This window comes from Mastomys coucha, unplaced genomic scaffold (genome assembly GCF_008632895.1).
Source record: "Mastomys coucha isolate ucsf_1 unplaced genomic scaffold, UCSF_Mcou_1 pScaffold14, whole genome shotgun sequence".
NCBI classification, from domain to species: domain Eukaryota; kingdom Metazoa; phylum Chordata; class Mammalia; order Rodentia; family Muridae; genus Mastomys; species Mastomys coucha.
In genome coordinates, this window is record NW_022196896.1 from 61438632 (window position 1) to 61452838 (window position 14207).

Sequence of the window (14207 nt, forward strand, 5' to 3'; positions counted from 1 at the left end):
AGGGGGGGAAGGGCAGGGAGGGAAGGGCAGGGGGAAGGGCAGGGGGAAGGGTTAGAATTTTGTCAGTTCCCACTGCATAGGAAAGAAGACAGACAGCAGCCAGGCTTCCATACACACCCAGCTGAATGGCCGCTCTCTCACAAAACAGCTTGTTCCTCACAGACTTTTTTTAAGAAATATATATTTCTTCTTATAGCCTGGCCAGAAACCCATTCTTACTAGCCAAATAAGTATCACTGAGTTTGATAAACAGAAGCCGGGTGAAAACAGTACTGACTTAGGGTGGTGGAGAAAATCCACTTCATTTCTAGCCGACATTAATCTCTATTTCTCATAAAGCCTTGCCTTCAACAGAAAACTTCTAGTCTAGAATCCAACGTCTTTCCAAAGAAGGGAACAAGGAAATTCAAAAACTAATGTTTGAAAGACAGACAACAGCCTGTGAGAAACTAAAATAAATCATGCTGTTAACATATAAAATATAGCTGCAAGAATGGAGACCTCCTGGGCAGGAGAGATGGCTCAGTGGTTAAGAGCACTGGCTGTTCTTCCAGAGGTCCTGAGTTTAAATCCCAGCCACATGGTGGCTCACAACCATCTGCAATGGGATCTGATGCCCTCTTCTGGTGAGTCTCAAGACAGCTACAGTGTACACACATAAAAAATAAATAAATCTAAAAAAAAAAAAAAAGACAGAAAGACAAGAGAAATTTTTTAACAATTAAAAAAAAAAGAATGGAGACCTCTGTGTGCATACACACACATGTGCCTGACCACAAAAGAAATGGCAAAAATAAAAGAAATGTAATCCTTTCGAGGATCTACTAAAAAAGAAAAGAAAATATAACCTATTTTAAATAATACACAGCATCTAATGGAAAACCAGGGCAAGGGAACTAAATATGAATGTTCTACTTTCTAAACCCAGATTCCTGTGGACAACTTCCCTGAGGAACGTCAGCCATGCCCAAGCAAACACTTCCAAAACTGTTTGAAGCACTTACTCTAGTGGCAATACTTACAGATAACTTACAGCACTCTGCTACATGCCCTCGGAAACTGACATGCTCACTGACTAGAAAAACTCTACGGTCTACTGAGATTTTTAGTTATTTAACCCAAGCCTCAATGAGATATAGAATCCATTGGACTATGGCTCCGATGTGATATAACATTTACTCTACTCATCAGAAAACACTGATGTCTCTTAGCTCTTAAGATGTCAATGGAACAACCAAGATGCAAGTGTAAAACATTAAAAGTCAAGTTGTACATTTGCTGAGAGTTTCATTTAATGCATTTATTACTTAGTAGCCTTCTAACCATTTCCTATGGAAAGGGAACACACATATACACACAAAGACACACACATGTGTGTGCGTGCGGGCGCACACACACACACACACACACACACACACACACACACACCCTGCAGAGCACAAACTTCCTTTCATTATTTCTCTCCTATACTGAATGGCCCACTGGTAACTGTAGTACTCTGGCTCCCCCAAATGACACTTCTAGAGCACAATAGTCCTGCCAACCAAGAAAGAAAATCATGCCAAAGCAAGCGATTTCCTGGAAGCCCATCTTCTTGGGGGAAAAAAACAATCTGTCAGAATATCTTCAATTTTAGTATCGTTACCTCTCATTCACCCCTCTCTGCCTCACCAAGTAACATTTCATTTCAACCAAGAACTTTCCTCTGAGTCCCAAAAGTGAAGGGATTTGTAAGAAACAAAGAGAACAATGAAGTTAGAACCTCTGAGCCAAAGTCTGCAGCAAGAGGGCTTGAAAACCCAGAGGCAGCCAAACAAAGAGAATACTGCATGTTCTCTCGAAGATACACAACCTAGATTTAGAATTAACTAATTAACATACACATACACACAGAGGACATAAAAGGAAAAGAGAACTCTAAGGGAGGGTAATGAGGTTTAGTCAGAACTAAGGAGGGGAGGCTGGGGAGGGAGGGTTTTGAGGAGATTAAATATGACTAAGGTACAACAACATGCATGTAAGAAAGCGGCATTATGGAACCCATTCTTCTATATGCTAACTAGAATATTTAGAAGGAAAGCCTTATGTAAAAATGCCCAAAACTAAAGCATATATTTATCAAACTAGTGTTAAGATTAGAATTGGCCAATAATCTGAAACCTAAAAGTATAACTGAATGAACAAAAGTATCACTACTAATAAGATCCCTTATCTAACTGTATCTTTGTTTTGTTATGTTTGAGACAGAGTATCAGTATGTATCCCTGGATGGCCTAAAACACACTACATAAACCAGGCTGGCCTTGAACTCAGATCTACCTGGTTCTGCCTACCAAGTGCTTAATTAATTAAATGCTAGACTGCTGCACCTGGCACTTTAGACATTTAATACAATATTCAGAGTTAGAAGTCTTAAAATCAGTATAATTTCCATATGCATAATCCAAGTGCTTGATAAATAAGGTTAGTAGGTACCATGTACTTTCATTCAGTATCACAGTAAAAGAAAATGAAGCATTAAAGTAACTCCCCCCTCCCTCCCTCCTCCCTCCTTCCCTCTCTCTCTCTCTCTCTCTCTCTCTCACACACACACACACCTGCTCTCCTGGCAGCCTTCCTCTGCACAGTCTCAGAGCAGCTATGTGTGGTACTTTGGCTCTACTATTTCACCTTTGACCTCCTAAACTCAGCCTAACTTTCTGAACTGCTACCACCCATCCCCATTGGCCTGCCGGCACTCACAGCAACATTCCACAAGCAAATACACTATCCAGTCCCAAAATATACTCCCTTCTCACATTCCCCACTGCGGTGGTTTCAGTAGGTTTGGCCCATACACTCATGTGTCTGAATGCTTGGCCCCCAAGGAGCACCATTGGGAGGTGTGGCCTCATTGAGGTTTCCTATGCTCAAGCTCTGCCAAGTGTGGAATCAAAGCAGTCACCTCCTGCCTGCCTTCAGATCAAGATGAAGCATTCACAGCTCCTCTACCACCACATCAGCCTGCAGGCTGCCATGTCCTCTCCACCATGACAATCATGGACTAAGCCCCTGAACCTGTAAGCCAGCCCCAGTTAAACACTGTCCTTTCTAAAAGTTGCCATGGTCATGGTGTCTCTCTGCAGCAATGGAAACCCTAAGACACCCACAGTCTCCCTCACCTTCTGTACTGAGATCTGGAACCGGCCTCACTTCATATCCAACAGCCATCCAATCTTCAGGGTCCTTCCACAAAGACTCACAGCTACCACACTAATTCAAGCCCTCTGTCCTTCATTTAGTCAGTTCTTCACTCAACAAATACAGACACTGCTAATGCCCTTGAAAATGAAAATGACTCATCCTGCTCTGACCCTTTGCATCCTAAAGTCTCAACCTAGGTGGCTGTGGCCGTCTGCACCACAGAGATCCGTGTCGTGCTCCTCCCCAGAAACCTTCAACAATGACCTCCTGCCCTTCTCTCTCCCTAACCTCATGACAGGTTTCCTTGTCGTAAGACTTTTGCCAGAACCAAGATTAACACTGAGACATATAAAATAAAGTATTTCCTGTAACTGAAAAAGAGTGTAGCATTAAAATAACATTACGTAAATAAAGTATGTGACATCTAGAGCTCCAGAGAGATGAAGACTCTGAAGTGAGACATGGAACTGTGCACACGGCACAACGGAAAAGCCAGCCACCGTTGATGAAAAATGGAGGGGAAAGGAGCCGGCCTCAGAGGCCAGCAGACACTCAGAAGAACCCGAGAAAACCCTAAGGATCTGTAGACCTGTCTCAGGTTCATCTTCAGGACCTGCCTACAGGCGGGTCAGGATTGTGAAGCTCTACTCCAAACACAACATTCTCAACGGTTTATGACTGGAGACCCTCCAGGGCTCACTATCAACATCATCATCATTAACACCACCACCACCCCCACCACCACTCCCACCACCCCCACCACCATTACCACCACCACCTCCACCACCACCACCACCAACAACAACAACAACAACAACAACGACGACAACTAAAATGGGGAGGAAAAAAACAGCTTTCTAAAACATGACATTTCTGGGTGGTACACACCATGGTGCACACATGGGGATCAGAAGACAATCTACAGCTCTCTCCTTCCAGCATATAAGTCCCAGATACCAAGCTCAGACCATCAGACTTTTGGCAAGTGCCTTTATCCACTGACTCATTTCACTGGCCAAAACCACTTGAAATTCTTTTTATGATTGCTAGTCTTCAAGACTGGCTAGTTTATATCAGAACCATAAATAGACAATTTTAAGAATATTTACCGTCTGCAGAGACGGTTCAGTTGCTCAAGCGTTTGCCCAGCATTCATGAAGCTCGTAGGCAAATCTCCAGCACTGTGTAAAACTGAATATGAAGGTGTATGCCTATAATCCCAGCACTTGGGAGAAGCAGAAGTTGATCATCATCCTTGGCTACACAGGGAATATAACAGGAGACCCTATGACCACCCCCCCAAAAAAAAAAAACATTAAAAAGTGACCAGGAGACTAGAAGCCTCTCTATGGGTGCCATGACCCCAGGAGAAAGGCATCTTTGTTACAGGAAGTGAGAAGAGGTCTCCAAGGAGAACAGAAGAACACACAGCTGGTCTTGATACTTTCTCTCCAGGAAGCTGGCTCTCCTACTCTGCTGGAATTCTGAGAAGTGAGCCATGCAGCACAGCCGAGCACCTTCGTCTGCCTATCAAGGAGAGCACAAAGTGCCCTCCTGCCATGCCACTTCTGACTCTTGGTCTAATGTGTTGCGTGCTCCTAAGAATGTGACCCTGGGAGTTAAACTTAAGATTATGTTCCACAAGAAATAGAAGAGCTTCCCTCTAGAACTTACGGTATGAAAACAACACATCTGGAATGCTGGCTCCTTTAGTATTATTCAGTTAGACAGTACAGCTGAGAAGCACTGGAGACCTGCAAGGCTAGGGTGCTTCTCAGCTGTCAGAGTCAAAGCTGCCCTTCTTTAAACACATCAACACGGAAAATACATTACAAAGGTAGCTACACTCCCAAAGCAAAACAGAGCTAAGCATTTCATGTTGACTTCTAAAACAATGTTTAGTGCTCAATTCAATAACTGGAAAATGCATGGCTGAGAGAGAAATTGGCACACAAACATAAAACATCAAGGAAGACAAGGGTCTGTTACATAGACCTACCTAATGCACTACGGGGGCTCCAGCTTACCATCCCCTAAATGCCTGAAGTATCTGCCAATCAAACCCACCAAAACTATCACAAAGATATCTAGATGATCTATGGGGAAACTGTGTTTCAAAACCCATGGACTAACCCACAAGCCATTCTAAAAAGCCTAGTGGGTAATAACCAGTAAACCTCCTTGATAATATCTCTCTTTCTTATGAGCTAAGAGGAAAATCTATTCAAGTCCTTAACTGTTGTGTGCCTGATAAATTAAACTTAATTATTCCCAACTGGAGCACAAAGTTTAGTGCTCGGTTTTCAGTTTACAGTGATCTTTGAATATTACATGAGTAAACCATTGATCATGAACTAACACATCCAGAAATGTTCTTCAATAGGTGACATGGGCTGAGGAGGAAGTGTTCCACACAAACATAAGGATGAGTTCTGACCCCCAGCATCCACGCAGAGCTGGGGAAGCGCTTTAACTGCTCTCATCTTCAGACTCCTTGTGGAACCTCTGGGAGGACGGCACTATATAAGCCACAGAAAGCACTTAGCTAAGTTCTTGGTCCCCGGTAGACACAGCAAACATCAGCTGTAGGTGACTAGCTTCCTCTCATTACATCTCTAGGTGATGCATACTCTATCAGTCATCCGCATCTTTCTAGGAAATGAGGACCCCCATGTAAGTTTGGATACAGTTCTGCTGCCTATTATCCGTGATCTTAACCCTTGAATCACCCAAAGAAGCTGAAGTACATGAAAGGGTATGTTCCAGTAGAGTACAGGGTTCTTTCTCTTCTTCAAAACAGGGACCCAGGACAGTGGACTTAACAGAGATAAGCGAGAGAACAAAGTCACAGAGGATCAACAACAAGAGAAAGGCACAGAGTCCCGAAAGCCATGTTAGCCCCCAGATAAAGAAATAACGGCAGCAAACCCAAATAGAGACACAGACACCCTGTTATCACGCCTTCTGAGGGTAAGCACAGCGGAATGGCAAATCCACAGCAGCAGGTCCGACTGGAGAGCGGCTGCTACAGCTGCTTCCTCATGCTCTGTAACCAAGACTACCTAAAAGATCATGGAAAACACAATCTTTTTCTCTTTCCTCCCACTTTTTATGTGGCAGTAGTGTGAGTCTCACTGTGCAGCCATGCCAGACCTGGGACTCACTGTGACTCAGGCTGGTCCTGTGCCTTGCTGCCCTCTGCCTGCCCCTGACTAACTGCTGGGGTTCCCAGCACACGCCACCACACCCAGTAGCACATCCGACTCACACTTTCACCCAAGTGATCTAGAACAAGTCAATCTGACCTAGACTACAAACTAACCTAGGACACATGGCTGCAAGAGGATTGAGTTTTTAGGGGATTGGCAGAAAAGGGGAAAGTTTACGAAGATTATGAGGTGAAAATATAACATATTTCATTTCAGCATCTACTACAGAATAGCTTCAGAAAACATGAACAATATCTCACAATACTTTTAATTAATATTTAACACTATATATGCATTTGTCTACTGTAATTTAATTATAACATGTTGGATATACCTTGTACGTCAGAAACTTCTGTTAATTTAAAGGCCTATTTTCCAAGGGCAGAGTTGTAGGCATAAGAATCAAATAATGTAACTCTGCAAAATTTTGTATTTTGAAACTATATAAAAACTTAAAAAAATATGTGATTGCCACAAGTTTGCTTGAAAATGTTTGAATATGTTAAATTTCAAGGGTAGTCTTAAAGGGTACTTAATTCACCTTGAAATTCCACATTTTGGCTATGTCTAGATTTGAGCTACCTTATGAACAGAATCTAAATCTGTAACTCTGTAAGGAAAACTCAAATTCAATGAATCTGCAATATTACTACAAAGGAGTACCTGTCATGACTGTTTACAATTACATACACAGATGAACAGGTCGAAGCTAGCCGAAAGCTCCTATTCTCTAAATACAAGTTACCAACACTGTGCCTGCCCAGTCGGTACACATAAAATAAGAATGGCCCTTATGCTATTATGCTATTATGGCTCAGTGCTACAAACCCCTGTGAGAACGAAAGTATAAGTGAGCTGGCTTTTAGGAAGGGAGCCCTGGGGGTTGGAGAGAATGATCGATGCAGAGGACCTAGGCTTGGCTCCCAGCACCCACGCAGCAGCTCACAATCATTTACAACTCCAACCCCAGTGTATCCATTGCCTTTTGACCTCCAAGGGCTCTCCCACAAACAGTACATATAGTACATATAAGTACACCCATAAACAGAGATCCAGGGAAGTGAGCTTCTGGTGGGTTTATCTTGCCTTGGCCCATTCAGGTATCTCAGTACTTCTGGCTCCCACCAGGGGAGCAGCTCCCTGTCTATGTCCGCATCCACCATGGCGGGGCTCTGCCTCACCACAGAATCATGAACAGTGGAGCCAGAGGACATGGGCCATGATCACTAGTGCTGTGTACCAAAATAAATCTACCTTTGTTTTCTCACGTAACTATACAGCAACAAAAAGCTAAAAAACACAGAGTAACTACTAATGGGTATGAGGTTTTGTTCTGAAGACAATAAAAATGTCCCAGTTAGATAGTGCTGAAGACTGCACAGCTCTAATTACACTTAAAAAAAAAATCACTTTAAAAGCATGCCAAAATATATGAATCCTATTTCAATAAGCACATAGGTTAGGACTTATTTTCAGTTTACATGTATATATGAGTGTCTGCATGTATGTATGAGGACTCCAGGAATACCTGGTACCCACGGAGCTCAGAAAAAAGGCATTAGATCCCTTGGAACTGATTAGTTACAAGCAGCTGTGAGCCACTTATCTGAGTGCTGGGGACCAGACCCCACTACTCTGCAACAGCAGCAAATGCCCTTCACTGAGCTGCCTCTCCAGCACCTTAATATCTCCTTTAAAGTGGTCATGGTGATGGGGTCAGATATTCTAGAGCTAAAAATAAAACTTTAAAAAAAAAGGCATCTCCACAGAAACCCTGTCTCAAAAAAAAAAAAAAAAAAAAAAAAAAAAAAAAAAAAAAAAAAAAAGAAGAAGAAGAAAAGCACCTCCCTAGGAGACACTGTTGCCTGACTCTCCTCATACACCCTAATCTGACCATTGGGGTAACAGCAAGTGGGAAAAAGGAGTTCAGAAAACCCAAGTACCTCTTTTCTCTTGGTGGCACTGGCTGGTAAGAAGCCTTGCCAGGGGGGTGCCTGCAGACAGGACATGGGCCTTACACCACCAAAGTCCTAAACAGTCCCACTTCCACCTGACTGCTGGAACCTGCCAGAAACTCTCTTTCTTTGACAGCAGCACAGATCCACCTAAGACACCTTTCTTCTTCTAGTCACAATACTTCTCTGTGCTAAATTTCTCAAACATTTCTGTTTCATATAACTGCAAAATGTAGTCTGCTCAGATTCACCCACAAAGACTATTTCTTAAATCTATCCAAGCAGATTTTATGAACAGCTGACTTTCAGAGTGAAATATGGCCTTCTGTAGACTTCACATGCTTTTAAGTATCACCTGCTCTCAGCTAGTCTTTCAGTTGGATACCTGATAAAATGACAGAGAGCCTGAACTCCACTTACAACATCAGCACTTAAACGAGACGGTACCTTACAAGCCAGGCACACTGGCACTCCTGTAATCCCTGTGCTCACTAGAGAGAGCCACGGAAACTGCCCTAAGTCTGAGCCTGGACTATATAGAAAGATCCAGTCTCACAAAAATGAAAACGAAGGGAGGAGAGAGTGGGAAACACACACACACACACACACACACACACACACACACACACACACACACATACGCGGGGGTTGGGGGTGGGGATACTTACAGCCTCAAAATGCAAATGACTATCCTTTAAGAAACTCTGGACTTTATCCTTCGGTAAAATACTGAATCGAAATCGAAGCAGATCCATTTCTTGTTGAATAAACCATCGTCTAAGATCTTCCCTGAAATGCGAACAGAAATAGGAGTATAATGAGTAACCTGGTGATTACTAGACTCAGGAGATCTTCTGAGACAATACCCAAGGCATGCCAGGTGCCAAGAGGGCAGTGAGGAGCAGACGAGCGCTCTCTGCACAGCCACCGCTGTGCACCCCGACCCATCTGATACAGGATGTGAGCACTGTAAACCGCTGGTTGGAAGGTCCAGGAGGGTTATGAAAAGGAGTAAATGCAGAACATTTTGAGGAAACCTGCGCAATCATTGGATAACATAAAAATAGCTCATTGCATTTAAACTTTCAAAGAGTTAGTCACATTGGGAAGTGAGCCACTCCTCCTTCTAAGGTGGCGTTGTCCATGTCAAGGAGAAACACCAAAGTCTTAAAAGTAATTTTACCTCTGAACAGATGAACATGTGTACACTTTGTCAACTCAAAGTGTAAGCTTTAGAGCAAACTTCAATATTTTAAAGCCAAAATAACAATATACTAACCCATAAGAGTGGCATTCACATTATATTATAACTACTGGATGTAAAATACAGTTTCATTTCTGTGAGATGACTTTTATAGACTACCAGTAATTCAGTGACTGTGGATGTTATATGAACTACATATGGTTTTCTTACAAAGTCAAAACTCTAGGTCTCAAGCTTTGCGCCAAAATGCTATCACTTATGTTCTTGAAAGAAGAAACAACTCAAGATAATCAATTCTACCCCACTAATAAAAGAGAAACAACCATAGCTCTGACCAAAATTTAGTAAGGGGGAAAAAGAGGGATAAAAAATTGTAAAAAAGCAATTAACTCCTTCTACCTCTGGGTGGCAGCATTGAGTCATAATTAACCAGTTACCGACCGAAAATAGCTAAAATGTAATAAGCTCTTACAACTCTAATTAGAAAACTTTTACCAAATTCAAGTGCATGTTTGCATGAATGCTTATTAGTAATATTACCACTTTTTCTTGAAAGAGTATCAAGACTGGCCTTCCTAATGAAATCCCTTATAAATTTAAATCCTAAAGCACAGGGACTCTCTCATTAGGCATCTCCAATTTATTTTCAGTATTTTCCAGTAAAACTTATTTTAAAGAACACACAACCATATTGAGCCTACGGCGCTCTGGTTCCGCTGATGTTATTCTGAGTTTTTCTGAAGTCGTTTCAAAGACACACCAATGTCATAAGCACAAGTTTATAATCTCGAGATCAAAGCCAAGCGTCAGGACGCAGATGTATACTCACGACTGGCAGTACGCAAGGCGCAGGATAAAGTGGGAGATGTGGTCCCTTCGCCGTGGCTCGTACTCATCCTCCAGGTTCTCCTGAAAAACAAGGCCGCATGAAGAAATGAACAAGAGGCAGAAAGAGACGGCATTTCTTAACATGTTCTCCAGGATAATTACTGGGTTATCAACCACAACCAGGTGAAACTAAGAACTACACGACCTCACTCAGAGTTCCTGAGCAGGGACGGCAGCTGCCTTCCATCAGTCGCAGCTCATAACTTCCCTACACTCAGGATGTCCACCCTCTAAACCAGTTCTACAAATCAACTCTCAACTTCTTTCAACTGTTCTAGGTATGGACAAAAAACTGTACATACGTATACACATATACACATACATACGTATACACATATACACATACACACACACACACACACACACACACACGAGTAACCAAAAACTAACTGACTTTGTTCTCAGCATTTGAAGATAGGATTTTAGTGTGTAGTATGTATGTGTGTGTGTGTGTGTGTGTGTGTAAATATTATATATAATGCATGTATTTTTTACATATATACAAGAATTCATACATATGTGTGTAAATATGTAATTACATACATATACATAATAATTACAGTCAGCTTTCAGTTACTCTTACAAAATAGGAGAGATAAGCCATTTAAAAGAATAAAGGTTCACTCTTGGCTCAGATTTGAGGATTTTAGTACTGTCATTTATTCTGTCACTTTGGGGCCCAGAACACTGTGGGAGGGAGCACATGCTGAGGCAGGGCCACTCACCACATAGGAGCTGCAGGAAGTAGGAGACCAGTGTGTCACTATGCCCTTCAACAGATACCCCAATAACCGAAATCCTCCCACTGGGCCTCATCCTCACCTCTTAGAGATCCCATCTCCCTTCAAATACACCAAGCTGTGGACCAAGCATTTTAACAGTCAAGCTTCTGGGAGACATTCCAGATTCAAACAACAGCACGAAGCCTATTCAGCAAAGCTGGGACTGATGCACAAACACCTTCCTCCTCGCTTCTTAGAGAGCAGCTTTAGTCTTCACCAGCTACCCGGAGGCCCCTGTTGTAGCGCCTTCCCCAAGGGGCACTAAGATCATGCACCCACATGGCATGTTGCTTCCCCTCCTATCTCCACGGACAGAGCATCTGTTGTCTCTCCTCCCATCTCCATGGACATATCATCTCTCCTTCACTGTCCAATAATTAAAACCTCCAGCTTATTGGCTGTTGCCCTTGGAGGGAAAATGACTGTGGAAGACATGCTAGTCCTAGTGTCAATCTCTGGCCACTGGACAACTCAACAAGGATGAGCATACCTGCACACATACATACACCACACACACAAATAAAATACAAACATAGGTGTGTATCGTGTACAACAGTGAGTATATATGTATGTTGTCCTGCCTCTCCCCTGTAATTGTGTGTAAACATCTTACGAGAGTTTCAATATCTACTTCCCAACTCTCTGCCCTGACCACTCCCACTATTCTGGTTTCTGCCCTGTGTGCAAGGGTCACCTGGATGCTAAATACACTGCAAACTGTACAACTCATCTTATGTCATCTACCTTAAGTTTCTGAAACTGCTGGGATTAGAAATACCATCACAAAATAAAATGCCCTGGCTAAAATCTTGGCTCTACCGTTTACCATATTACGAGCATGAAGTATAAGAAAACAGAGACATCATTCATAAAATAAGATGGTAATGGTACCTGGCTCATAAGTAATGTACTTACAGCCAGATTTACCACAAAAAAAGCATAATACTAATATCTGATGCTGTTTTGCTGTATTAATATGCCCACTATTATTCTTTGGCTTCTGTGGCATGACAGTTTATCTCCTAATCTTCACAAAGCTAGCTCCTTCCCAGAATCCTCCAATCCACCCACCTTAGACACTGGCATTCTGCCCCACCTGTCCCTCATTCCGTCTCTAATTATTTCCCCAGTGCACTCATCTTTAGGCCTTGTTGATGCTAACCTTCTCGGCAGCCCCCTCTCCCACTAAACCTGCCTTGCAAGCCCAGACTTGCATATGCAGACGTCCACAACATACTGTCACAGACACGTCCCAGCCATGTCTAGAACAAAACTCAGCTTCTTGGTCTCAGGACTAGCTTCTCTTACTGTATGCCACAACCTAAAATATCACTACCTAGACTCTGGACCTCACTATCTACAGCAGTTCACCTGGGGTAGACCTCTGTTACACCCAGATCTGTTTGTGACTGTGTCCTCTGACTGCTCTCTGCCACATGAAGTGAGGAACACCAACTGCACACTCCCACCTTTACGAAGTCTGCCATGCCTTGACTGCTATGATGAAGCAGGACCTCTAAAGCCACAAGTAAAACCTCTCCTCCCTTCAATTACTTCTGTCAGGTACTTAATGAACTGGCACACTGTCCTAAGCAGAGACGGGATACTGCAACTATTCTCTCTGGTTTCCCCTTGGGATAAGCCACTAGAAACCTTTCAGTCTACATCATTAATAGCTCTTCAACCATCCCTGTCACTCATAAATTCAGACTCTCATCATTCCAGGCTCCCGTTCTCTCCTGTCCAAGATGACCCAATCAACCTGCTGCTAGCAGTTATTCTCCCAAAATAAAAATGTCTTGGTATCTGTCACAATGCAGTTCCAAGCCAGATGTGGCACCGCACACCTGCTACTTCAGCACTCCAGGGCCAATTTGGGCTATCTCACAGGTGCTAGGAACACTTGGACTATAGAACAAACCCCTCCAAATAAACAAAACAAAACAATAAAACAATTAAATAAATAAATAAATAAATAAATAAATAAATAGCAGTTCCAGAAATGCAGAATCTCCTCCTCTGGTCAATCTTCTAAAGTGCCCCTACCCAAAGCAGGCAGCCACTGCACACGCTCCTGAAGTACACAGAAAAAAAAACAGTATGCATCACCCTGTGTGACACGGAATACATAGCGGATCTCTGTAGTCAGTCCATGCGTAGAAGGCAAGGGTCTCCCTAAGCAACCTGCACAAAATACAGGAGTCTTGCAATGAGGAGTTAATAGGCCAGAAGGATAGCAGGCCTGAGTGTGGGAAACTGCTGTATTACAGTCATCTAACTACATGTCAATCATCCCAGCAGAATGTGAATTCTTTCTAACAGTCTAAACTACACCCGTCTTTACAAAAGCCGCTCCCTTAACTTACACTCAGTAATATCAACATACAAACTGAAGGGAGCCCTCTCACTCCACCTTCCTGCTACTTACTCTGTAGGAAAACTTCAGCTTTCGAATCTCGGCCTCCAATTTACTCTGGTATTGTTCAGTTCCTTTCACATAGCTCACACCAAGATTCTCAATTGCTTTAAGCACTGGGGGAAAAGAGTAAAAAGAAGAAAAGTTTAAATCCAAGACAATTTTAAAAATAAATAAATAAATAAATCAAAGATAAAAACTTATGGCTAGCACTTTTGTAATTATTTCTTCTTAGAACATTTGGCAGTCGTAACAACTTTGTTTCTTGCAGGTACATCACATGAGCTGTGCTGGGAAGTCGATAAACTGTACCAACGTGCAGAAAATACAAGATAACCTAACACCAGAGACACTCAACCAGGAAAGATGGGAGAATGATAGGTGATCTTTCCTGCTGCTATACAGGAAAATCCTCAGCCACCAAACGCTGAGACGTGGAAGCCCGTGTGTCAGTGTGAAGAAAAGCGTTGCAGTCTGGAGCTACCTTGACTGAGCACATCAGTAAGATGAAAAGGAGGAGAGAAAGAGGAAAAAAAAGGCCTTCCTTTCCTGATGACTACACAGCCACGA

At 42.7% G+C, this 14207-nt stretch overlaps 1 protein-coding gene across 5 annotated transcripts in view; it reads right to left on the reverse strand.

Moving 5' to 3' along the window:
• Nucleotides 1-14207, reverse strand: part of Prim2 (DNA primase subunit 2) — a 218711-nt gene that overhangs the window by 201733 nt on the left and 2771 nt on the right. For all 5 annotated transcript variants that reach the window (XM_031367085.1, XM_031367086.1, XM_031367084.1 and 2 more), the window contains exons 3-5: nucleotides 13650-13753; nucleotides 10381-10460; nucleotides 9012-9136 (exon numbers count right to left, since the gene is read on the reverse strand). In XM_031367085.1, the coding sequence (XP_031222945.1) occupies nucleotides 9012-9136; nucleotides 10381-10460; nucleotides 13650-13753 (309 nt within the window). The remainder of the gene's footprint in view (nucleotides 1-9011; nucleotides 9137-10380; nucleotides 10461-13649; nucleotides 13754-14207) is intronic.